At 50.9% G+C, this 26,707-nt stretch overlaps 1 protein-coding gene across 4 annotated transcripts; it reads left to right on the top strand.

Annotated features, from left to right (window-relative positions):
* The first annotated feature begins 543 nt into the window (after positions 1-543).
* LOC128848264 (zinc finger protein 692-like) lies at positions 544-26,137 on the top strand. 4 transcript variants are annotated; one of them, XM_054048157.1, is made up of 12 exons: positions 544-1,904; positions 3,392-3,603; positions 4,117-4,148; positions 7,844-8,338; positions 11,026-11,077; positions 11,465-11,599; positions 13,101-13,229; positions 21,333-21,395; positions 22,308-22,386; positions 23,160-23,274; positions 23,827-23,926; positions 25,293-26,137. In XM_054048157.1, exons 2-12 carry the CDS (start codon positions 3,416-3,418, stop codon positions 25,675-25,677), a joined length of 1,773 nt encoding a protein of 590 aa, XP_053904132.1. In that variant the 5' UTR covers positions 544-1,904; positions 3,392-3,415; the 3' UTR covers positions 25,678-26,137. The 4 variants fall into 4 exon arrangements, with proteins under 4 accessions (XP_053904132.1, XP_053904131.1, XP_053904134.1 ...); XM_054048156.1 differs by having other exon boundaries at positions 544-2,084; XM_054048159.1 differs by lacking the exon at positions 544-1,904 and adding an exon at positions 2,724-2,915.
* The last annotated feature ends 570 nt before the right edge of the window (positions 26,138-26,707 follow it).

The raw sequence follows: 26,707 nt of genomic DNA, 5'->3' as shown, positions 1-26,707 counted from the left end.
CTGTGAGGCAGGGATGTGCTATTATCCCCACTTTCCGATGGGAAACCAAGACACAGAAAAGCTAAGCGACTTGCCCAAGGACACTCAGAAAGCCCATGGCAGAACGAAGATGCAATCTGACCTCTTTTCCTTTACAAGCCAGCACCACAACCAGCCTCTCGCTCCACTGAAGAGAGGAGCTATGGGGAAAGGTATAAGTACAGCAGTGAGGCATGGGGTGTGTTTTTGTTTTTTTGGCTGATGTAGCGATGCCCCTTTAAGTTTTAGATACAGACCAAGCTATAGTTTCATTTCCTTTTTGAGACCAGAAAATCCTCCCCAAATGGAGGAGGATGGGGCCATTGAGCTGCATTTCCGGGCTCTTTAAGGCCTTAGTTCAGGAAGGTACTTAATATTCCTGGGGGGAATTCTTTGCCAAAAAAATTAAAAATTCTGTATGTTTTATTTGTCAAAACAATGCAGTATAGTCATGCTGGTTTCAATAATATAGGTAATTTATTTCAACTACAATACAATTTATGGAGAATGGGAGTGGGGAGCATTGGAGGAAATTGCCAAACCCCTTTGTCTAATAGTAATGTAGGTTTGACTCTTTACTTCTAGTTATTAGTCAACAAATACATAAAGTTCATATGCTCAATGTTACATCATAGGCAACTGAAAAGCAAGTGAGCGCTGAGGAATCAAACTCAATTTATATTGGCTACTAACCATCTCCAGAAAGGTCAGTAGCAAACAGTTCATGGAGCACATTCTGATAGGAAATTTTTTCAGTCCAAAAATTTAGACCAGTTCTAATCACTCAAGCACCATAAGTATTTATAAGGCCGTACTGTCCTTTACACCACTCTGGCAAAGTAAAGGAGCCTTAAAATGTTTACACCTGTTTTTACTAGGGTGACCAGACAGCAAGTGTGAAAAATCGGGACAGGGGGTGGGGGGTAATAGGAGCCTGTATAAGAAAAAGATCCAAAAATCGGGACTGTCCATATAAAATCGGGACATCTGGTCACCCTAGTTTTTACACTCCTGGGGGAATTCACAAAGACAATGGGAAGAATTCACTAAGCAGCCAGGCTCTTACATTCTGTTCTGTCTGAGGAGACAGAGCCTACCCCATGCCTACCTCCTCAGAAACACCCCAAAGCCCTGCCCTTGCACATCGAGCATACTGCAATAGCGAGTGAGAGGGACAATGTGCGTCTTTCTCTCTCTCTCTCTCTCACACACACACACACACACACACACAGAGCTCAGCCCCCTGGAGGTGATTTATGTCTCTACCAGCTGCTCCTGGTGCCCAAACCACCCTGCCTGCACTTCTTCAGAAGGGCATGTTTGCAGCTTCCCTTTGCTTCCCCATCAGAAGTCATTTTTCTGTGACGAAGCAAAGAAATCTGCAGGAGACATGAATTCTGCAGCAGTGATGCAGAACTCCCCCAGGAGTATACTTAAATGCATGCACAGCACCTATGCAATCAAGAGTACTCATGTGTTCCCAGTCAGGCAAGTGCTTAAGTCCCTTGCTGAATGGGAGCCTGAGGACTACAATTCCCATCATGCACCACGGGAACAAGACTACAGCTCCCATCATACATAGGGGTGGCTAGTGACTACAGCTCCCATCATGCATCAGGGTAGGGGGAAAGACGAGAACATCTAACTCCAGCATAGATAAATGGTGTAATTCCCATGATGCCCCTGTGAGAGCCGAGGTGCCCTTCGGCGGTTAGCCGGAGACTCCAAATCCCGTCAGTCCCTGCGCGCAGGACTCCATTTTCCGTGATGCACCGGGCCACACTCCCTCTATCGGCCGGAGGGTATCTGCGGCGCATGCGCGCTCCTCCCGAACTTGTGGAGTTCGGGGTGCGCCGCCATCTTGTCACGGTCTCAGCCAGCGCTGTGTAAGCGATGGGGGAGGAGGGGTCTGTCTCTTAAAGGGGACACGGCCCTAGGGTGGGCCCTCCCCTCCTCGGGGTAAGCTCGGGGAAAGGGGTGGGGGGCTCCGGGTCAGGCTCGGGGGTACGGAGCGGGACCCGGTGCTGCCCCCATCCCGCGCTCTGCCCCGACGGGCCCACTTTAAGGTACCGCGGCGGAAAAAACGCAAGAGGCAGTTGGGGAGGGGGAGAGCCAAGGGGGATTAGCGCGCGCACCCACCTCTCCCCGCACAACGGCCGCTCCTGCCGCGCGCCTCGCTCTAATTGGCCAGAGGCGCCCGGCTGGAAGCGCAGCTTGAGGGAAGGGGAGGGTGATCCGGGCCGTGGGGGAGGTGCCATAGAGGAGAGGGCCCCTCGTGGAAGTGGGCAGGAGCAGGGCTCTGATGGGGCTGAGGGAAAGGGGCGGGGCTATGGTGGTAGGGCCGGGGGAGTCGGGAGGGGCAGGGTTGAGGAAAATGGGAGGAGCTATGGTGGTAGGGACAGGGGTGGTGGGTGGAGCTGAGGATGGGAGGACCGGGGGTGGTTCTGAGAAGGGGAGGGGCAGGGATGGGGCTGATGAATATTGGAGGGACTATGGTGATGGGTGGGGTTGAGGAAAAGGGGAGGGGCTGCAATGGGAGGGGCAGAGGTGGTCTAAGGAGTAGGGGCGGGGCTATGGTGGGGGAGACAAGGGTGGGGGGCGGAGCTGAGGAGGGGCTTTGGTGGGAGGGGCAGGGCTGAGGGGCCATGGTTGGGGGAGGGCAGGCAGTGTGGGGTGGTAGCTCTAGGGCTGTATGGGTAGCCGAGGTGGTGACTGGCCTGGCCTGGCCCTGAGTTTGTTCAGGGGATGTTACTGGGGCAGGCTGGAGTGGGGCATTGGGTACCACTGTCCCTATGTGGTGAGAAGGGCAGGGCACAGTGGGTCCCAGGGATGCATTGGGGGGAGCAGCAAGAAAAAGGGCACTGCACAATGAATGTATAGATCGATTTACTCCTTTGGTGAGGAAGGGGTTGGGTGTTGTTGATGAAACTGATTACTTTTAGACAAATTAATACAGCAGGAGAGGGAAGAGGCCTTTGAGAATCTCTCTGGGAGGCCTGTCCCCCACACCCCTTATCTCCTTGCACCCTAATGATGTGATAGTCCCTTTTCCTCCCTCCCCCCCCCCTGACCCATTTCTTCCTGGGATATTCCCCTTGCCTTCTCCTGACTGACCGATCTCTACTGAGACGTCCCTCTACCTTGTTTGGTCCCTCACCCCACACACTATTTCTTTTGGTGGGTACAGTCTTCACTAGTTGGGTTCTCAGATGCTTTCCTCACCCCCAGTAATGTCCTAGTTGGGCTCACTGCCCCCTGTATCTGTCTCAGTGTGCCTCCCACATCACCACGGACAGGATCTCAGCACCACTCCCTCTGTGTGGCCCCGAGGGGTTTGCAGCTCATGCCCTAGTCTCTCTCTCCCCGCTCCCAGGCAGGCAGCATCCTTGGTGGGAGGATGGAGCAGAGGCGGCAGGGCCGCCAGCGGGCCTCTGAGTGCATCCGCAAACAGAAGCGCAAGGAGCTGGACGCCCGGCGCAGCAAGTGCCGCATCCGCATCGGGGGCCACTTGGAGCAGTGGTGCCAGCTCAAGGAGCAGCTGGGCTTCTCCCTGCACTCCCAGCTGGCCAAGTACCTGATCGACAGGTGAGGAGTGACTGGAGAGGGAGGAATGGGAGTATTGGTCCCACAGCAAGTGCCAGGGTATGGGAGATAGGTCCTATGGGAGGAGGGGGAAGTGGCAGGGGCTCTGTAGAATGGACATAGGAGACCCTTGATTTCTTTCACAGCCCACCTCCCCCACACCTTCCCCTAACAGGGCCCACCCTCCTCACAGCCCCCATTTCCCGCCCAGATCCTCACAGGTTCCTCCTGTCCCAAGCATCCCCCTCCCCCCCAATTTCCCTGATAAGCTCCAGTATGTCCTTTCCCCTGATTTCCCCCATTGCACCCTAATTGGCATCTGACCTTGATGCTTGTCCCGTGTGGTGGTTGAGATTTTGGGGTGGGGTGATGGAGATCATGGAGCAGGTTCCATTTTCTCTTCCAGGTGGATGGGTTCAGCCAGGGGGTGCAGGAGCTGTGTTTTCAGGGTTCCCTCCCTGTCCCTCGCTGTTCACTCAGTCTCTCTCCTTCTGTCCCCACCTCTCTCTGCTGCAGGTACACTTCCCAGGGCTGCGTGCTGAGTGCAGGTAGGCACCTCTCCTGCCCAAATGGGGTCTCTGTGACTCTGCATGCACTTCTCCTTGGGGGGAAGGGTATGCAGCTTTGAGTGTCCTTCTAAAAAGGGAGGTGCAGTGGGGGGATCCCCCCTTTAGTGACAGTCATGTCAGGGAGAAGGATTACATGGTGGGGGTTGACTGTGCTTCAGCCCCAGTGGTGCTGTGTTATGAGTGGGCATGATGGGGGGGATCGCCTTCTGTTTGTGGCACTAACTCTCTATACCCCTTGTGGCTCAAGTCTGTGGTTTGGCAGTAGCGCCTAGTGGCTCAAGTCTGTGGGTTGGCAGCGGGGGAACCTAGGCCCACCGCTCCACTTGGTTCTGACCCAGGGCCCTGGGGCTGGTAGTTCAACGGAATCACTAAGTCTGCTCCCTAGATTTCTTCCTACGGTATCCCCTGCCTCTCCAGAGGCCCAATAGGGGCCTGGTTATTGACTTGCAACACGTACTCAACAGAAAGGGGTCCAGAGGTTCCTCACCCTCACTCTGATGGTGTCTGCTATCTCTCTGATGGTGGCCTGCAGCTCCATATTGAGGTCTGCTTCAGGCAGCATGGAACTCCTGCTGTATTCCTGCAGGAGCTACCAGGGAAGGTCTGCTCCCTTGCACTGACCACCCAGGCTGCGCAGTGTCCTTTCAAGCTCCACGTCCAATGTGAGCACACCCAGCAGATGAAGCTGGGCAGAGCCTCCAGGGCCCAGAGCTGCTCCTTAACCCTCTGTTCCCCAGCATAGGGTTTGTACATCCCATCACAGGGGGTTAGAGTTAATTAAGGGGATATTGCTGTGGCCTGCGGGGGTATTGGGTTGTATGGAAGTGGTGCTGTGGCCTCCTGTCTTGGAGTTCGGAGTGCAATCCAGACCAGTAAGAGGTTGTGTCCCACTTTCCTTGCAACCCTGGGTGTCCTACAGTGCTTTGCAGCATAGGCGCTGACTCCGTGGGTGCTCCGGGGCTGGAGTACCCACGGGGAAAATTAGTGGGTGCTCTGCACCCACCGGCAGCCAAGCTCCCCACCCCACCTCACCTCCGCCTTCTCCCCGAGCACACCCGCATCCCCACTCCTTCGCCTACCTCCCAGTGCTTGCTGCCGCAAAACAGCTGTTTTGTGGAGTAACAAGCTTCAGGAGGGAGGGGGGAGGAGCGGGAATGTGGGAGTGCTCAGGGAAGGAGGCGGGGCCGGGGCGGGGATTTGGGGAAGGAGTAGAATAGGGGCAGGGAGGGGGCGGAGTTGGGGCGGGAACTTTGGGGAAGGGGTGGGGTCGGGGCGGGGCCGGGGGCAGAGTGGGGTTGAGCACCCACCAGTGCCAGCAGAACTCGGTGCCTATGCTTTGCAGTGCACAGCCTGGGATGCTCGCAGTCACCCTACAAGCATACTCTGTAGGAGAAAAAGGGACCCCCTCTGGCCCCTGGTTTGAAGCAGGTGCCCCATCCTTCCTTATGGCATATGAGTGCAGCATGACGACTAGGTCCGTTTGCTTCTGATCAGCTGCTGACAGACCTCACTGTGCGTACAGCTCTTTTGATTGCTTCTTGGTGCGCTCAGTATCTGCTTCTTTTCTCCTACTGCCTTTTCTGCTTGTGACTCATCTTTATGCTTTCCTTTGTTCTATTTCCTTCCCTGAAATAAACAGAAAACAGTAAAACTGTAACCTTTCTTTGACTCTCCCGAGCCTTTTCACTTGAAAAATACTTAAAAACTATTCTACTAATGCTTGGAGTGCAAACCTCAGTTAAAATAGCAAGCTGTGTATAAATCTTATTTCGACTACACTACTGTCAAAGGGTGTTGGGGTGTGATCCAGACCAGTAAGGGGTTGTGTCACTGCTTGCCCTGCAGCCCTGGGTCCTGTACAGTGCTTTGCTGCTGTAGCCCACAGCCTGGGATGCTCACAGCCAGCCTACAAGTGTGCAGGTTACACCCTGAGTGTCTGTGTGCTAGACAGCCTGGGTTCAGCAGCTCTGACCCCAGCAGCGAGTCTACAGCCCTACTCTGACTTCCACCAGTCTTGGTTACAACCAGCAAGTTGAGCCCAACACTTTCCTAGTCCCGAATTTTCCCAAAATAACGTGCTCTGCAATGTCTAGCCCTCTCCTGGACAGTTCAGAGAAATAATATGGTCAGCTTGTTCCTTTGAAGAGTCAAAAGTACATCATAGTTTATTAACCAGGATAAATACACCTTGCCCTGCAAACAGCACTGAGTTGGTTTATAATAAAAATCAAAGAAGTTTATTAGCAGGACATAGGTTAAGTGATACCAAGTGAAAGGAATAAAGTTAGAAAGGGAAACACACAAATAAAAGTGAAAACACGGATTGAAAAGTCTAAAACTGAATCTAGCAAGGTACAGGCTTTGTTCAAAATGTTTTTTCTCACCAAGCTTCCTTCTTCACAGCCCTTTCCCTCGGTCAGGACCTTCCACAGAAATACAAGATGTTGGCTTTCCTTGTCTCCCTAGGTGAAAGATCTTTGCCTAAGCAGGTTTCTCGCCTATATTCAGTTTCCAGAGACTTCAACCCCTCCCTTGGTTGAAGGGCCCATCTTTCTCAGCTTGTAAGAGGTCTGTGCCCTTGTGTCTGTCTAATGATGGATGCCAGACATGGCTTCTCTTTGCTTATATCTTCCTAAGTTCAATGATTTTGTCTCAAGAGGCAGAGTGACCTCATGCTGTTCTTTCTGTCCTGTGGACTTCCCATCCCTCTGCTGATTTCTATGTAAATAGGGCTTCCATTGTTTTTGGTCACACCTTGCTTAATTTTACTGGAAACAGATATCTACCTTGGCTCCTGTCTGGGTGGGGACCTGTTTCTCCCTGTTTGACCACAGACTTTAAAGCATGATATCATTAAGTATCCATATTTTCTCATATTGTGTTTATACATACATTTCACAATGATATTACCAGTTTACCAGAGTGTTACTAGCTTTCAGAAAAGACCTCACTCTATGCACTTTTATAATACAGTAATATTGTATACAATTAGTTGATTCAATTGCTTATCATTTGAGGTTCAAACACCCCCACCCCCATCTTTATAGACCAGTAAACTTGGCAATATTTTTTTTTTAAAGTAAAACCCAGACCAAGCTTCTCTCTCTTGTTGGGGCATAGACCCCATGCTGTCTCTTCCCCCACTTGTTAGCTTGATAGCTTTGGGTATTTGATATGTAAATGGACCTTCATTGTCTCTCCCTGACAGCCCGGTCAGAGAAGCAAACACATTCCTTTGTCTAGGGCAGACCTGTTTACAACTCCCCTAACATGTCTCATTTAAACATACTTTAGTCACAATTCTAGTCTATATCCATAACTCTTAACGCACGTTGCGTCCATACATCACGCAAGAATATTAATGATCAGTGAGTTATTAGTTTTCAAATGATACCTATTAAGGCATATGTTGTACAAAGGTTATTCCAGTAGTGTGCAGTGTATGAATACAAGGGTATTTAGAGTTACACGACCAGGAAGTTGGGTAATGGGGGAGGAGGGGATGGTGCTGTGGCTCCTCCAGAGGGGTAGGATTATATGGAGAGGTTGGGGTAAATGTTGGGATGGTGCAGTGTCCCCTGTGGGTGCTTCGGTTATAGGCGGGGGTGGACAGGTTATATGGTGCTAGGGGCACACTGTGGTTTACATGTGGTTTCCCTCTCTCCCCCACCCAGGGCAGGGTGGCTCAGATCCCAGCACTCTCCCCACAGATGCCCTGCAGCGCCTGGTCGTCCTGTCTCATGTTCACAGCCAGGAATGCAGCTTTATCCCCAATGTGAAGACCCCCTCACCAGGCGACAAGGGGGCCCCAGGGAGTCTAGTGTGGGAGTGCATGGCTGGACACACCTTCTCCTGGGGCCCCCCTCCACCGGAAGAGCAGGGCTGTTCCCCACCGGGAGATAGTTCACAGCCTGGCAAAGGTGCTTCCCGGCGCAAGAAGGAAAGAGGGGCCAGCTCAGGGCCTAGCCCACCACCTTCCCCAGTTACCAGCCGCAGGCGCTCACTCCGCAGGGCAGCGCTTGCCCAGGACTCCTCTGGGACGATGGTTAAGGTGGAGCCCAACCCCCTTGGGGACAGTGGGGTGGTGGAGAGAATGGCAGCTCCATCATCCACCAGCAGCATGGACCACGGCGGAGAACTAGGAGCAGGAAGCTCTGACACTGATGCAGGTGAGGGAGTGAGCAGGACCCCCATGATCCCGGACCCCTATGCAAGCATGGGGTGGCACGATGGATGCAACTGACCAGCCTTTCCTTTCCCAGGGCCAGACAGCCTTCTCCTGTCCAGCCAAAACTGGGATTTCTCCTCCCTCTCTCCACTGGCCCTTGATTTCTTGTGCCCCTGTTGACTCCAAATCCCCCATAGCACTCCCAGCCCAGAGTACAGGCTAGCCAGCTCCCCCTGTACATTGGAAATACAAGTTCAGATAGCCCTTCCTCCACCCCATACCACCCCCTCCCTATCTGAAGGGGATCTGCTGGACTCTGTTAAGCAAACGAGCATCCCATGAGTCTTAGCTCCATTCACAGTAATGATAGGGATCCTGTAATAATAATCACCCTCCTCTTAACTAATCCCTATCCCCCTACATTTGCCCCCACCCTTGGACAGTACAGGAGCCTGACACCAGGCCCTGAGCGTCAGTCAGCAGATTCAGGCCCTTTCGAGTCAAGAGGAGAAATTAGTTGAAGAGGAAGGGACCCCCCTTGCCAGTCCCCAACACCCAAATGTTCCCATCATGGGCATCCCAGGCCCCATCAAACTGCAGCTTGAGGACTAAGCATCTACCCTAAAACCAGGCTGAGGCCTTGGATGGTTCAGAAATTTAAATCAGTTACAGGGACAAGGGTGGGTCACTGAGTCACAGGGCCCCGCAAGGTTTTCATTAAGTTCCAGGAATGTGGGTAGGTCTCCTCTTTGCTAGGTCTTTTAATTGTGTTGTAACCAACCAGGTCACTGGGTCGGTGATGCTTGAAGTGAATACGGGGCCTTAGTGAAAGCACCCAGCGTGTCCCTGCTGTTCCTGGGGAGAGAGACAGGTCTTTTTAGTGACGAGGGCCCAAGTTCCATGGAGAACTTTTCAGATCGACATCTGTCCTGGGAGTGAATTGGGAGCCAGGGCAGGCATCCTATGCTGTTCACACTGCTGACCTAGTTGGCTGGTGTATCCTGACTTCTGTGAAGCTTTCAAATGCAGCCCCATGTTAGGCATGGGGCAGTGGTCCAGCCTGGAGGTCCCTAGGAGAGGGGTGGTTGTGGGTGTCCCCCAGCTGTGGAGGAACAAGGGCTGGAACACAGAAACTGCCAGAACAGATCAGACCAGGGTCCATCTAGCCCTTTATCCCTCAGTAACCGGTATCAGGTGCTTCATAGAAGGGGCAAGAGACCCCCTATTGGACAGTTATGGAACAACTTGTTTATAGTTTCTTCCTAGCCCCCTTCCTCTGGCCTGTTAGAGGTTGGTTTATACCAGGCCTGCGCAACTCGTAAAGCGGCGAGGGCCATATTACTCCAAAGAAAATAGCTGAGGGCCGAAACCCCCCGGCCGTGCTGAAACAGGCCCCCCCCCAGCGCCACCCAGCCCCGCCGAACCCCATCCCCTCCCCCCACCCAGCGCCACCCAGCCCTGACCCCTAGCTCCGAGCACAGCCCCTCTGAGCCAGACACCCCCCCAACCCCATCCCCCCGCAGCCCTGACCCCCAGCTCCGAGTCCAGCCCCTCTGAGCCGGACACCCCCCTGACCGCCAGCCCCTCTGAGCCTGACACCCCCTGACCCCAGACCCCCCTAGCCCTGACCCCTAGCTCCGAGCCCAGCCCCTCTGAGCTAAGCACCCCCCAACCCCATCCCCCAGCAGCCCTGACCCCCAGCTCCGAGCCCAGCCCCTCTGAGCCAGACACCCCCCAGACCCCACTCCCCCCCACCCCTGACCTCAGCTCCGAGCCCAGCCCCTCTGAGCTGGACATCCCCCTGACCCCAGCCCCCATGAGCTGCGGCTCGAGCCCAGGCCGGGTGCCTCTCCCCTCGCTCGGACTTACCGGCTCTGCCTCGTGCCCAGCGCTTCCCGCCTCAGCAGCCCCAGAAGTGACGCTGGACGCCAGGCAGGAGGAGCGGGAGACGGAGACGCTTGTGCGAGGGGAAGGCGACCTCAGGTCTGCGCGCCGCGCTCTGACCGCCCTGACAGTCAGAAGCGCGGCTGCCGGGTTCGCCCCCTGCCGGGGGGGGGAGGGGGGAAGGTGACCTCAGCCCCGCGCGCCCCGCTCTGACCGCCCTGACAGTCAGAAGTGCGGCTGCCGGGTTCGCCCCCTGCTGTGGGGGGGAAGGCGACCTCAGCCCTGCGCTCTGACCGCCCTGACAGTCAGAAGTGCGGCTGCCGGGTTCGCCCCCTGCCGTGGGGGGGAAGGCGACCTCAGCCCCGCGCGCCGTGCTCTGACTGCCCTGAGGTTGCCTCCCCCCGCCCCCCCCCCAGCAGGGGGCGAACCCAGCAGCCGCGCTTCTGACTGTCAGGGCAGTCAGAGCGCGGCGCGCGGGGCTGTGAGGTCGGGCCCCCCGGGCAGGGGGTGAACCCGGAAACCGCCGCCCACCGCTTGCCTGCAGGCCGCACAGTGGGCCCACGCGGGCCGCATGCAGCCCGCGGGCCGCATTTTGTGCAGGCCTGGTTTATACCCTGAATGAGGATTTAGTTCCCTTCCTCAGGGCCTTATCACTCTGCATTCCTCTCTCCTCCCAAACCTTCCCTGCACCATCTCTCCCACCATTGCAGTTGCTCCTTCCTGCCCCGTCCCTTCTCTGCAGATCTCAGCTTCATGGTTCCATCTCACCCTTCAACTGACTGCACCTAGTTTCTCTCCCTACAGCTCCCCTCCCTACAGAGGCAGAGGCTGGCATGGAAGGGATAGAGCCGGAGAGGTGAGTGACGGTGGCTCTTCTCCTCATCTGTCCCTGGTGCTTACCTATCCCCTGCGCGTGTGCTCCTGGGACTAGAGAGGAGCTGTCCCGTATCCCCAGGACTGCGATGACCCAGAGTCACTCCCATCTGACAACCTCCGGTGTGAAAATAACAGCTGAGTTCTCAAGCCAGTTCCCAGTGGGGCAGTCTTGCCCCATCCCTATTATTACGCATCAGCCCTGTTGTGAACAGCTTCAGCAGAGAGGCCAGTGACTGACAGGGACAGGTAGGCAGGATGGCCATCAGGCTGTGAGGAGAGATGGTGGGATCAGGAGCCACAGAGCCCTCAGAGACTTCCCCTCAGAGCCATGGCTCCAACCCGCTCTCTTGACATTTGATTCTTGCAGTACACCAGGATTGGAGGATAAACCAGAGGAGGTGCCTGAGCCCAAAGAGGATGAGGATGAAGACTTCACCGAAGAAGATGACCTCACTTACACTGACGACCTGCGAGATGAGAATTACCACCCCTCGCTGGACGGGTAAGCTAGAGCTGGGCTGGGAGGGAGCTGACTGTGCTGCTCTCTGAAGGGCTGCCAGGCTGGACCGAAGTCTGGCACTTTATAAAGAGTCTGTGTAGGTTCTTTCTTACGTAATGCCACAGCCCTGCTCGTCTGTCCCTTCGCCTTCCGTACATTAACAATTAACCTAGGAACCCACAGGGCATATACAGAACAAAGTTTCTCTCTCCATAGCTTTTCCTGGATCCCTGCCTTTTCCCACCCCCTCCCTACTTTGTGGTTGCCAACACTTCGCTGGCATAATTAAAGCCTCACTCTGATTTCACATGCAGCTGTGGTACCCTGGGATGCTCATAAACACCACTGCTGAGAGCATATGCTCCTAATTCTCAGTTGTGTGAGTGAGATCAGAATCCGGCCCTGAAATTGTAAATTCCCCAGGGTATGGACTTTATTTTCATTACTGGTAAGAGGAGGGGAAGGGATTTGCCCACTGCACTGTCAGAGGGTAGATGGCCCTTTGAAGGCTCAGGAGCCCAGCCCACCTCTTACAGGCTCCACAATGGGGAATGTTCACCCAGGGGTACTGGGAGGCAGTTAATTAGGCAGGGAAGCTCCTGGGCATGATAAAAAAAATTAAGTACCTCAGTTAGGAGAGTTCCTGAGAAGAAAGGCAGCTGCTAGAGAGCCGCCCTCTATAGCAGGCTAGTGAATGGCTAACACTCCGAAGAGAGAGAAGCGGGGCAAGCCTACAGAGGGGGAAAGGCAGGAGGTAGCAGCAAGGGGCTGACAAAGACTGGTTCTGGCTGATCCAAACGGGCCCTGAGCTGAACCCAGTGAGTTGGGCTGGCCTGGGCTCCACTGCGTACTCCAGCCAGGGGCGTATGGAGAAGAAGGTTCTAAACACAGGAGACCGAGGGCTGACTAACGCCTACTAGAGCCATGGAACTTCTGACTCCCCATCACCCTGAAGGAGCTAGAGACTGCTGAGGATCTGGACAGGAAAAGTCAAGTTGTAACAAGGACTTGACAAACACAGAGTTGGGTGTGATAGCATCGGGGGTGGAGCCAAGTTGGTGGGATCTGATAGACAAAGGCCCCTTATTTCACTCACACAATGAGTCAGTTTCAGAGCTAGGAGCAGACCCCAGGTGTTCTTCCACCCAGTGTTGTGCCTTAACCACAATCCCATCCTTCCTCCCCAAGCTTCCTTGCGACTTTATCCTGATACTGGGAACGAGAGACCCATTTGTTAAACATACTCTGCAGAGGGAAAGCTGCTCTGACAAATCTAACCCTGACTGTTGTGTGACTAAACTCTCAGCTCTAACTTGACGTGAACGTGGAATAATTCATTGATTCCTTTAGCACTGGCTTGGAAGGGATGCTTTTAGTCTGTATGCCTCTCCCTGGGTGGCATTGGGTTGCTTTCCCTCTGTTTCTCATGTCTAGCTTCACCTGCCATTAGAGAGCCCCCTCTCACAGGTTGTAACCAGTTCTTGCGTCCACCTTGTCCATCCAGTGACTCCGAGCTGAAAAGAGAGCAAAGCCAGACCAAGAGCTGCAAGAGACCCATGAAGGGTGCGCAGCTGCCTACTGAGACGAGTCCAGCCAACGGCAGCCCCTCTGAGGAGAAGGCGGTGCAGTCCAGGTGAGAGGGGAAGACAGGCAGAGGGCCAATCTAGGTGAGGAGGGGAAGCCTGAGCAAATAGGGAGAGGAGAAAGGAAGGCGAGAAGTGGGAGAGTGAAAAGGAAGGGGTTGAGGTCAGTTTGTCTATCTCAGCTCGATCATCCAAGTGGCTCTGGGCCCATCTGAGAAGTGACTGCATTTCCCAACCCCAGAGCTTTCGAATGCTGGCTAACTTAGAGGCCCGAGGGTGTGCATGGGGCTGTCCTGTGCTCTGTAACTACAGCCCCCAGCAATAGCAGCCAGACCAAACCGCAGCCAATTCCCAGCGCAGAGCTGTCTTCCACACCACACTGGGTGTCTCAGGCCTGCTCTACACTTAAAATGTAGATCGACATGGCTACATCACTCAGGGGTGTGAAAAATGTCTCACCTCTAAGCGCCATAGCTATGCTGACCTAGCCCCTGATTAGATGCAGCCAGGTTGATGGAAGAATGCTTCTGTATACCTAGCCAGTGCTGCTCACGGAGGATGGTTAGCCACTGTGATGGGCGCCACGTGAGGACCTGAGCAAAGCCCATTGACATTAATAGAGATTCTTTCCATTGACTTCAATGGCAATGGAGCCAGTGATGGAACTAGGGGACAGCAAGGGAGACAAGCGTACTAGAGTCTGGGTAGAAAGAGAAAATATAGTAGAGCTGAAATTTGCCCATGTCATAGCTCCATTCAGTGCAGGGGGAGCTGTCAGAGAACCTGTAGCAGCTCCCTGATTCTGCACCATTTGCCCTCTGCAGAACTTAGAGAAGCTCCTCAACGGCTCTAATTTAGACCACTTGCATTAGATTCCTAACATCAATGGAGGATTGATATATGAGAGGTCCCCGCACAGCACCAGAGAGTGCAGGGAGGGTTCCACAGGAGCCATCTCTGCCTGGAGAGAGTTCCACTGGCACAAAGGGATTTCCCCTCTGGCATGTGGGGCCAGAACATGGTCTCTTTGTGTTGCCCAAGTGGTACAAAGTGGCTATAGTGTACTGCAGTATCCTGCTCACCAGGGAAGAGATGAATGGCTAAATAGGGCTTCAGTGTGTAAGTAGTTAATCCTGGGGGAATTTTGCGCCAAAATATTACAGATTCTGTGCACAATATTTTAAAATTCTGTATATTTTATTTTTCAAAAATAATACAATATAATCACGCCAGTTTCAATTATTTTGGTAATTTATTTCAAATACCTCTCGGCAAGTACGTCTGTAACAATACAGACAACAACAACAAAAAGATTCAGGAAATGTTTTTTGAGAAATACATTCTTTACCGGGAATATTAATACAGAACTTTGATAATAATTCATTTAAACTACAATACAGAAATGTATTTCCCGCACCATTGAGAAGCAGCCCAAAGGCTTGGGGATGTCAGGGGTAGGAGCTGAGGGAGAGAGAAATAACTGCTGGGAAGGAGCCTGGGAGTAAACCTGTAGGGTTGCTGGATGTGGGTGGGAGAAGTATGGAACAAGTTTTTTTTGGGGGGTGCGGAATTGTTGAGGCACCTCCCCCCATGCCTCTCCCATTCAGTCAGGCACATCTGCCTCTGTCCCCATATGTCCCTGCATCCCCACTCCCCATTCAGCCATACATTTCTGCACATGTCCCCATATGTCCCTGCACCCTTTCTCCCCCCCCCCCACCTCCATCTCCATGTGACCCTGCACCCTCACTCTTGTTCAGCCCTGGGCTCAAAGTGTTACCCCACTAGCTCCTGTGTTCCCACCCCAGTCTGTCCCCCCAACTATCCCTTCAGAACCTCAGTCTGTGTGACCCCCCCCCCCCCCAGCAGCACCATGTGCCCCGCTATGCCCCACTCCATATCCTGTGCCTCCTCACCTGGCAGGGCACTGTGAGAAAGGCAGCCTCTGTCCCCTCCCTCTCTGTGGCTAGTTGCTCTGACCCATGAGCTAGTTGCCCTCTCTTCTGGCATCACATCAGCCCCTGATGGATGAAAGGTGTAATTGCAGTTTCCCTTCACCTCCCAGTCATAATCAATTATTCTACGGGGGGCGGAAATATCTGCGTGGGGTATTAATTCTGCACTTGCGCAGTGGCTCAGAATTCCCCCAGGAGTAAACAAATGCTGTAGTTTTCATAGGGTTTTATCACAGAATGATGATAAATATTCAGCAGTGAAGTGTCTGGTTCTCTGCACTGAAGCTGCTAGTGTGAATCTGTAATACTTTTATGCAGAAAATGATGTATGCATTAGCGTATTGTTTCTTAGATTATAAGACCAGAAGGGACCGTTGTGATCATCTAGTCTGACCTCTTGCATAATGCTGGCCATTGGACTTCCCTGAATTAATTCTTGTGTGCACTAGAGCAGATCTTTTAGAAAAACATCCAATCTTGATTTAAAGATTGCCAGTGATGGAGAATACACCACTTCTCTTGGCAAGTTGTTCCAAGGATTAATTACCCTCATTGTTAAAAATTCGCTTTATTAATAATCTGAATTTGTCTAGCTTTAATTTCCAGCTTTTGGATTTTGTTAGTTAGATTGAAGAGCCCTCTGTTATTGAATTTCTAGATAAATGATGCTGAAAATTTGCTCATTGCTGAGAAGATTTGTCGATTTCAATGCTAGCTTCTGATGTTGATAGTTGAGTTAATCTCTGAAGATCCAAGGAAGCCAAGTTAAGATTGGGTGGGTGTTGGAAATTGCTTTGGGTGACTGAGCCTAATGCAACCTTCATTGAGGTGAGAGGAATGACTCACAATAAATCACTGGGAGTTAGGTCAGGTCCTTAGTGAATGATTAGGCTCCAAGTCACCAAGGTATTTAAAAGTCAGTACTGCCGATCTCAAGTGTACAGAAGTAATGAGTCACATCTCAAAAATCATGAGTATTTGATATGGGTTTTTTTTTTTTAATTGTTTTGGATTTTTCTAATAATAAATTATAGGTTCTTTAAATTTGTCTTCTGGTTTCTGAGCCTTTAGGTCACACTCAGGACACATTTTCAATGTTTTTTTTCCCCCGAGCATGAGGGCTAGAAACTTACATTTTATCTAAATAAAAGCTAAAATTGTCCTGTGATCACTTGATTCCAGGAGCTGGGTCTTTACGAAAAACACCAAATATCACGAGACTCTCAGTAAATTCACAAGGGCTGATAGTGATGCCTGTGTTTAAACACATGGATAGTCCAATAGAAGTCAATGGGCTTACTCATATGCTTAAAAAGAAGCATATGCTTCAGTCTCTTGTTATGTAAGGCCGCAGTTCAACACCAGGGAATTAATTATAGACCCTAACTCTGTCTTTCCAGACTTTCTAATGTTTTTATTATATAGGGAGGTGTAAAAGCATTTCCTTTGGAATTAGCTGAATTAAGTGTGAACAGTCTTCCATCCTCAACTATCTCGTCAGGATGATATTTTTTTTGTGGGGGTTATGGGAGAAAGAAGCCACAAAATATACACCCAAACACATACCAAGTAAGTATTAACATGCACAGTCACGGCTCTTCTGCCTTTTTCATTTCTAGTTGTTTTTGTGACTTCAATTCTATACTGAAAGTCTATTAATGTCTGTTTTACAGGGGCTGCTGAAACTAAGAAACAATTTGCTACCAGCGGAGAACAAGTTCTGGAGGCATTAATCAAAGCACCGCAGAAAATAATGGTAAATTATATATTTAATTTGCGCTCCCCCTTCCTCTCCCTGCAGCATTTTAATTTTACCATTAGAGGGACACCATCTACTCAAAAATCATGCTTGTGTCTGAAAACTTTCTACCTACAAGTAATCTCTAAAATCACTGGAAATAAAAAGATTATTTCCCTATAAATCTTTCTGTTTCCTTCAGTTTCTTTACTTTATGCATTTTAGAGCACTCTGTTAATAGTTATTTAAGGCAAGGTTTTCAAAGGTGTGTAAGTGTGTAGTGTGATTTTCAAAAGTGCCTAACTAAGTAGGATAGATATCAGACTCCCACTGAAATCAAATGTAGAGCACCTGAACTTTTCACTAATTTTAAAGATTGACTGAACTTGTTGATGGTGTCCCTTTAAGGTTTAAAGGAAGTAATGGTTTTGATCAAATAAGTTACACATTGATGTGTGTTTTTTTTCTGTAGCCATTATGATACCAATAGCTAGGGAGATGGAGACAGGAAAAAAAAATCAGAGGAGCAAGAAAAAGAGCATCAAGAGCACATTGCATACCGGAGTGTGTGTTCCTTCGCAGACGACTCTCATCTCCTTCTGTAAGTACCGTCATCCCAATCTGATGACAATACATGTGTGCAATATACAGTATTGCAAAGTGTTGAGCAGCCTCAACTTGCACTTGCAAAGTAAGCTGCATAGCCTACATCTTACATAATGGAAATGGCAGCTCGTCAGTGATTTTTAACATCTATTTTCTTCACCAAAATGGGAATTTTGCTATTTTCTAACTTCTTTTTCTTTTCAGGACATTCCATCACAGACCAACAACAACAAAAGTGAAGTGGCTGCAAGATTTACATTGGAAGGTGGATAATGCAGACAGAACATTTTAAATTAGATCAAACTTCAATGTATAAAGAACGAGGAGTACTTGTGGCACCTTAGAGACTAACAAATTTATTTGAGCATAAGCTTTCGTGGGCTAAAACCCACTTCATCGGATGCATGCAGTGGAAAATACAGTAGGAAGATATAAATACACAGACATCTGATTTGTGTCCATTTATTCTTTTGCGTAGAGATTGTTCGGTTTTGCCAATGTACGTGGCAGAGGGGCATTGTTGGCACATGATGGCATATATCACATTGGTAGATGTGCAGGTGAACAAGCCTCTGATAGTGTGGCTGATGGTGACACCATCATAGGACCTAATCACATCAGCCACACTATCAGAGGCTCGTTCACCTGCACATCTACCAATGTGATATATGCCATCATGTGCCAACAATGCCCCTCTGCCATGTACATTGGCCAAACCGAACAGTCTCTACGCAAAAGAATAAATGGACACAAATCAAAGAATTATAACATCCAAAAACCAGTCGGAGAACACTTCAACCTACCTGGTCACTCAATAACAGACTTCAAAGTCGCAATACTCCAACAAAAAAACTTCAAAAACAGACTCCAACGAGAAACTGCAGAATTGGAATTAATCTGCAAACTGGACACTATTATATTAGGCTTGAATAAAGCCTGGGAGTGGATGGGTCATTACACAAGGTAAAAACTATTTCCCCATGCTAATTTCCCCCACCACCACCACACTGTTACTCACACCTTCTTGTCAACTGTTGGAAATGGGCCATCCTGATTTTCACTACAAAAGTTTTTTTTTCTCCTGCTGATAATAGCCCACCTTAATTGATTACTCTTGTTATAGTTAGTATGGCAATACCCATTTTTTCATGTTCTCTGTGTATATATATCTTCCTTCTGTATTTTCCACTTCATGCATCCGATGAAGTGGGATGTAGCCCACGAAAGCTTATGCTCAAATAAATTTGTTAGTTTCTAAGGTGCCACAAGTACTCCTCATTCTTTTTGCTGATGCAGACTAACATGGCTACCACTCTGAAACTTAGGTGTATGTGACCAAGCTTTCTCTATGTTTAAAAATATTAGATTAATGTGATTACGACTGCATCCTTTTTTCTTAACTGTATTATACCTTTTTGCAATACAGTGTGTTTAAAGACTTTTTATTGTTGTTAAATAATACAATTTAATCATGTTTGTAACATAGAATAATTGTATTTATTCACACTATAAATGATGGCAACCTGTAGTTATTTTGCGCGGTGAGGAGTAGGTATCTAAGATAACTGTCAAACAGTACAGAAATAAAATCATTTTCCCTCTTATTTAATGAACAGAGTGGATTTTTCTAAAGGTTTTTAATGCTCTATATTTTTATCATACAAACTATGGACTTATTCAAGAGCAGCTTGGTTCTACTGACCTAGTCAAGTTTTATTATCATTTCATTATTATTTGTATTATCGTAGTCCCTTGGAATCTTAGGATGATCGCATTCAGGGGGTGTCTTACCAAATACATCCACACTGCATTGTAGGTCTTAAATTTTCTGTTTACATCTCTATTACAAACCATCAGAGCTTTGAAATTGTAGAGTGATGCTTTCTCCTTCGGTCTTATTGTTTTGTCCATCTTTTTACTTTAATTAAAAGTTGGGAAATTTGACACCAAAAAAGCCATTAGGAGAATGGTATTGGTTGCATGGTTATGGCCAATGTTCAAAATGTTCATCAGGGGCTCGGGAGTTACTGAATCCTCTTGAAAAACTGACCACTAAGGCCTAATTTTCAGAAGCACTAAGCACTTGAGATTCTAGTTGAAATTCAGGGGAACAGGTTGTGCTCATCGCCTCTGGAAATCCATGACCACGAGTGCTCACAAGTCAGGCAAATGTTAAAGGCTGCACATGTAACCTTAACTCTGCCCTCTTGTGCAAATTTGTTCCAATGTAGTCTCTTAACTGTATGAACACATGCTATTTCAAAATAAAGTGTTGTACAATTCCTTTTTCCTTGACATGTTAGACACACACATGTAGGATCTTGTGGTGTGTAATAGTTTTTGTATGCCAAACAAACAGGTTACTTATACGGAAATGTGCTATCAGTATGATAACAGAGACCCAATGATTGTAACATTGTGCAAGTTGTCCTCTGCTAGCTTGCTATCTGGTGAGTCTTGGAGCCCCTCATGGGCAGGAAAGCATTGAGCTCAGCTGTATCTAGCACACCTGCTGTATATTTAGGCTTGAAAAGATTAGATTTTTATTGTTCAATGTCAATAAACATCCATTTCATCATACATACACACAAACCAACAAAAAAAAATCCAATGAAAATTTACAGAAAGGCAAACTACGAAAAATGCTGCCGGAGAACATTTTAGAGTTTGATTTAAAGCCATTTATATATTGTGACATGATGTTGACTTTGTGTTTTTATAGTTACAGTAGAACCTCAAAATTATGAACACCAGAGTTATGAACTGACCAGTGACCTCATTTGGAACCGGAAGTACTCAATCAGGCCGCAGTAGAGACCAAAAAAAGGAAATACAGTACAGTACTGTGTTAAATGTAAACTGTTAAAAATAAATGGAAAGCAGCATTTTTCTTCAGCATAGTAAAGTTTCAAAGCTGCATTAAATCAATGTTCACTTGTAAACTTTTGAAAGAACCATAACATTTTGTTCAGAGTTACGAACATTTCAGAGTTACATACAACCTCCGTTCCCGAGGTTTTGGTAATTTTGAGGTTCTACTGTGTAAAGCTTTAACTTTTGAACCCTAGTGACTCCAGCAGCCTGGGGTGAGCTGGAGAAAATGTCCCATATCCTTTCGGCAGGGGTACCCTTTATCAGAAAGATAGGTGAGGGGGTGTACCCAGCCTACAACTAAAGCCTAGTGGTCTAGGGAAACATCCTCAAAGATATTTAGGTGCCTATCTCCCATTGATTTCAATGGGCCTTAGGCATTTAAAAATCTTTGCGAATCTGAGCACTGGCCTCTACATCAACCTGACCTTCAAGACATGAAATTTGTAGTGCTCGGCCAAACTTGAGCTCTTCCCAGTGCCTGGGGAGCGTCACTATGTCCATGTGGGTATCAGTGAGACTTAGAGGTCCAGGAAGTTATCAGAGCAATCTTAGGGTGACCACCCTGAATTCTCCTTTGACCAGGGTTTGCTTTGTGTCCTTGAGATCCAGGGCATACCAGAGCCATCCTACCCTCTTGGATTCAGAGATGCTTGGAATGAAACCCTGTCATACATGAGTCCTGAGTAGGGGCTATTGGGTACCCTTGGATTCTGCCAGCTACGTGAGACCTGGAACCAGAAGCCCTTCCTATAGGAGGCTGGTAGCGGGAGATCGCTGCCCCAGAGAAGGCCAGGCAACCTTCATCTCCTATGCCTTCTCGCAGTGAGGGGATGAGGGAGATGTTCGTAGTGGAGATGGGGAAGGGTGTATAGAAAAGGAAAACACAGGCCAGGGGAAAGGGAGACAGCATGGGGAGAAAGGAGGAGGAGAGACACGCCTCTCTCCGGGAGCACCCAATCAGTGTGTTTCTTCCTTCGCAGCCGCAAAAAGCGGGGACAGCCAAGCGACAAGGATGTGGCCCAGATCGGCCCCAAGAGAATCAGGTAGGAACCTGGCCTGGAACCCTGGCCGTGACTCTGCTGGCTGCCCTGCCCTAGAGCCCTTATGGTAGCAGAGCTGGGCTGCAAACCAGTCCCTTGTATCCCTGCTCCCCACCGCTGGGCTCCCCACTCCACTGAGCGACCGGTGGTGCCTCCTGCAAAGGGGAGTACTTGGGGAGGGGCGGGATCTCCCTCTCTGTCTGGATTGGCCTCTTGGTGGGGGTGGCAGTGCCATTCCAGTTGGACTTAGAGGGGAGGAAAAGCCCCATTAGCCCCAGAGCCACACACCAGGAGCTGCTTCCCACAGCCCGTTACCTACCATACTTTTCAATGGCCCCAGTGATGGGCAATCCTCTTGCCATTTAGTCTCATGTCCATTCCCCCTTGCAACCACCCCTCTCTGTCCCTGCATATGCTCACAACCTAGTGATACTCCCTGGCGTTTCTTGCATCCCCACCGCACGCATCAGTAGGCGTCTTCCACAGGGCGTGCGACCCACCCCTTAGCACCCTCAACTGCACATCTTCCCCGTTGCCAGTGATGTGCTTTGTCCAATCTGTCCACCATCCCACCCCCAATACTTTACACAGCTAACCAAGAGACCAGAGCAGATGGGCACAGATGGGAGAAAAGAGGTTGGAAAGGAGATGGAGAGCCGGTGAGGCAGGGAGATGAAGGGGGCTTTATCCAGACGTCACAAGCCACAGAGGAGGGGTGACGAAGGCAGCTGGTGAGCAGGGAAAGATCCAGGGAGGTGGCTGCAGAGGACACGGCTCGTGGCTCCACAGTGGGGAGATGGAGAGAAGAGGACAGAGGGAAGGTCCACGAGGGAGGGTTTGAGAACTGAGGGGCTGCTGAACTGTATCCTGGCTCCATCAATAACCTGCGAGATCCTCACCCCCTCCTCTCTGTAGGAAGGCAACCAAGCGCGAGATGCTCCTGTGCGACTTCGAGGGCTGCGGCAAGATCTTCTCCAACCGCCAGTACCTGAACGTGAGTGACACGGTGACCTGGGGGGGGGGAGATGGGCACCTGACTCGCTCCCAGGCACCACCTGACCCGCCCCCAGGCACCACCTGGTCCCCATTGGGATACATGGCCTAATACCATTATGGTCCTGGTATCAGCCCAGCTGCAGGCTTGACAATCAGTTCAGTGTGACCTACCGGTGAATGTATGTTACAGGTCCCTCTCTGTGCCTGATCCACAGAGAATACGAGTCTGCACTGGTTTTACATAGTTCAAGCTGTAGCTACTCATGCTTTTAATTCTGGACATCCCCGTTTCAATCCCTGGCCCAAATGGGAGCTGTCACATATGCCCCAGTCACTCCCATCTGACTGGCTGTTCAATGAAACGAGTCCATGTGTCCTCAGTTCCCAGCAGGACAAGATTCTATATCAGGGCTAAGGTCCTGACCCAGAGCCGATCGACATCCATGGTGAGATTCTCACTGATTGCAGTTGACTTTGGAACATGATCCAGTCGGCCACCTTTGCTGCAGCCTCCACAGAAAGGCTGGGGGCGGAATGGGCCATAGAGATATGGCTTCCCTCTGCCATCCTGCAGAGGGAGCCGAGTGGCACCAGGGAGCCTCCCTGTTTTGAAGCTGCTGGTCCAGCCCCAAAGCCAAATCAAGCATTCCCTCTGACTTCCAGTTCTATGGTAGGGCGCTCAGTTAGGTATGAACCAGGGAGGATGGCCTGCAGGGTCTCTGGGCGGCACCTCACCCTACCCTCTGTTTCCCTCTCACCCCCAAACGGCAGCACCACAAGAAATACCAGCACGTGCACCAGAAGACCTTCACCTGCTCCGAGCCCAGCTGCGGCAAGTCCTTCAACTTCAAGAAACATCTGAAGGAGCATGAGAAGCTGCACAGCGGTCAGTGTGCCTGAGCACAGGGGCTAAAGCCTCAAAGCACCTGCCTTCTACAGTTCTGGGCTCCCCCTCATCTCAGCACACACAAAGCTCTCCGAGGGCCCCTCAATCCGGATCTGCAGGACTTCAGTCCCAGTCTATGGCTCCTACACTCACGATCCCCTGCCAGTGCCACTCAATCCAGCCCAAGAGCTCCCCTCCAGCCCCAGGCTCCTACACACACACGCAGCCCTCTGCCATGCCCGTCAATCCAGCCCCACAGCTCCCCTTCAGTCCCAGCCCTGGGCTCCTACACAATCATCTGCCAAATGCCCCTCAATTCCAGCCCCACAATCACATAATTCTGCCAGTGCCCCTCAATCCCAACCTGCAGGTCCCACTGTCATTCCAGCTGTGGACTCACTATCAATATCTGCTCTACCACCCCCTTGCTTTTCGACCCCTGGACCTACTGCCCTTCTCTCGTCCCTACCTTTGCTTCCACCTGGGTAAAATGCCCTGCCCTACATCCCGCTAGCCAGTACAGCCAGTAACTCGCTCTCCTTCCCCCTGCAGATAAACGGGATTACATCTGTGAGTACTGCGCCCGCCCCTTCCGCACCAGCAGCAACTTGATCATCCACAGACGCATCCACACGGGGGAGAAACCCATACAGTAAGTAGCAAACCCAGCTGTCTCGCTCTGTGACTTGGGGTCTCTTCCTCTGTGTCCCTAAGAATCGCAGCACTGAGAAGCCAAAGGTGGAAATGGCTGATTAGGTGCCATCGATCCAGTTCTGGAGGATACAGTCCCTAGGGCTGCCCGGGCCCTCTTCCTAGCGACACCTAAGACGAGGCCTCTCCCCCTCACCTCCTTGATGTATACACCCATTAGATACTTGTAGATCAGAGGTCCCCAAAGTGTGGGGTGTGCCCCCCTAGGGAGGTGTGGAGAAATGTCCAGGATGGCACAGTGGGGCCCAGGCCAGCCCCAACTCCTGCCCCCAGCTCTGCTTCGGTCCTGTCTCGAGCCATGTCCCCAGCTCCAGGTCACATGTCGGGCCCCATCCCCAGCCTCAACACAGTTCTGCTCCCCGTCCCGCATCAGTCCCCAGCCTCAGCCCCTCGCTGCAGCTCTGTTCCCAGCTCAGGGCCAAGGCTGGGAGAGAAGCCAGGAGCAGAGCCGCACCTGGCTGCAGGCCCGGGTGCTGGTCTCCACCGCAGCTCAGCTGTGGGTCTGCTCCCGCACCTGTCCCCAACCTCGACCCTTGGCCACAGCCCTGCTCCCAGCCCCACCCCCAGCCTTGGCCCCCTTCTGCTGTCCATGCCACTTCCCCCCCTCCTCAAGACACAGCACCACTCCAACCCAGGCTCCAGGGAGGACATGGCGGTGCGCGGACAGGACTAAGGGAGGGCACGATCCTCAAAAGTTTGGGGAGTACTGAATTAGCCTGTTGAACTCATTGCCACAGGAAGTTGCTGAGGCCAAAGATTTAGTGAGATTCCAAAAAGGGATTGTATCAGAGGGGTAGCCATGTTAGTCTGAATCTGTAAAAAGCGAAGTGGGTATTCACCCACGTGCGTCTGACGAAGTAGGTATTCACCCACAAAAGCTTATGCTCCAATACTTCTGTTAATCTATAAGGTGCCACAGGACTCTTTGTCGCTTTTTTCCAAAATGGATTGGACATTTATGTGGAAACAAGAATATTGAGAATGACCATAATGAACAATAGCAATTTTGGAAGGGAGATTAGGTTTTAAGCCAGTTCTCTAACCATTAGAGCCCAGGACCAGACCTAACGTGTGGGCCAGATTAGCCCACATTAGCCACTGCAAGATTCTTACACCTTCTCTGAAGCATCTTGTGCTGAGCTCTGTCAGAGACAGGATAATGGGCCAGATGGGCCTTGAATCTGATCCAGTCTGGCAATTCCTGTGTTCCTGTATCCTCTGTGCATCCCTCTCTGAGCTTTCTCTCACTCTGATTCCCTGCCTCGCTTTCTCCACACTCTCCTCTTGATCCCCTTCCCCACCCACAGGTGTGAGATCTGCGGCTTCACCTGCCGTCAGAAGGCCTCCCTCAACTGGCATATGAAGAAGCATGACGCTGATTCCTTCTACCAGTTCTCCTGCGACATCTGCGGCAAGAAGTTTGAGAAGAAGGACAATGTCACCGCGCATAAGAGCAAGAGCCATCCCGAGGTGGCTGCCGGGCCGGCCCAGCCCACGCCGGAAATGCCAGAACCCGGCCACCAGGATGTGCCATCCCCGCTCCCGACCCTCGCTGAGGAGACACCGACTGAGGACCACCCGGATGTGCCGTGCCCACTTGCCACAGAGCAGCTGGAGATCCCTGCACTGAGCCTTTGCAAGATGGAGAAGGCAGAAGGGCCGGTGTCCTCCATTGCAGCCTCTGCCGAATAATGGGCCACACCAACCAGGATCCGGGTCTGACCAGCACTTGGGGGCTGAGCCACGGGGGATGTCGGCAGAGATGATCCCAGCAGGATCCTGCCTTCCAGCTGGAGTCTGCTGAGAGTGGGACATAAAGCAGTTAGCAGAGGGGCTGGGATAATGACTGAACCGTGGCGGGAGACTGTAGTAGCAGATCTGAAATCCTGTCCAGGCACTGAGAGTATGGGGACAGGGAGGCAAACCCCTGCAGCCATGCGCAGCCTCCCCACACCACAGTCAGTAGAGCGCAGACTCTCTGTGGGCCCAGAGGACTGTGATACCAGGCAAAGGGCCTCACCTTCTCTGGGGCAGGGGGATTCTGAAGAAAGATCCTGAGGTTCGCCCTCCCCAGGAACAGGCCTCAGTTTTACTACTCTTGGCTTCAGGGTTTTGGACAAATCTTCAATAAAGAATTATTTTGTGTAATGCCTGGGGCGGGGAGAGCGTCTTCTCTCATGGCGGTGCTGGTTCTGCCAGCCTTGGTGGGGCAGGCTGAGGATAGGTGAACCTGCCTTCATCCCAATGGCCACAGCTCCTGCTGCTGTTTTCCCACCATTTTCCTGTTAAATTACCCTACCCTCCACTCGCCCCAGATTGGTGCAGCTCCTGTGACTGGAGGATCAGCAGCCACCCCCCGTCCAGCTGCAGAAAAGCCTGCCAGTCTCATGGTCTTTGTATTAGAGCAGAACCTTGGCATCCTAACAGAGATTGTGAGCCCATTCTGCTGAGAGCTGCATGCATGCACTGTGAGAAAGTCTCTACCCTGAAGAGCTCCCAGTGTAAATAGACCAAACAGACAATAAGGATTCTGACCCCCTCTTTTTACATGGGAGATCGTATCAGAGAGAGATTAAGGGCCAGATCTTCAAGCGTATTTAGACTCCTACAGTCTGTGGATTTCAATGGGAGTTAGGTCCCGATTTGGGCCTAAGGGTAAGATTTTCAGTAACACTTCTGTCCTGCTGAACATCAATGTCTCCTAAGTCACTTAGACCCAGAT

The sequence above is a fragment of the Malaclemys terrapin genome, chromosome 13, assembly GCF_027887155.1.
Source record: "Malaclemys terrapin pileata isolate rMalTer1 chromosome 13, rMalTer1.hap1, whole genome shotgun sequence".
In the NCBI taxonomy this organism is placed as follows: Eukaryota; Metazoa; Chordata; order Testudines; family Emydidae; genus Malaclemys; species Malaclemys terrapin.
Note: the sequence above shows the minus strand (reverse complement) of the source record. Positions and strands in the feature narration are given on the sequence as shown.

Bases quoted from the DNA above. Each gene is read 5' to 3' on its own strand.
- LOC128848264 (XM_054048157.1), top strand. From the start codon at position 3,416: ATGGAGCAGAGGCGGCAGGGCCGCCAGCGGGCCTCTGAGTGCATCCGC. The intron at 23,275-23,826 runs GTCAGTGTGCCT...TTCCCCCTGCAG, and splicing joins GCATGAGAAGCTGCACAGCG to ATAAACGGGATTACATCTGT. The intron at 23,927-25,292 runs GTAAGTAGCAAA...CCCCACCCACAG, and splicing joins ACGGGGGAGAAACCCATACA to GTGTGAGATCTGCGGCTTCA.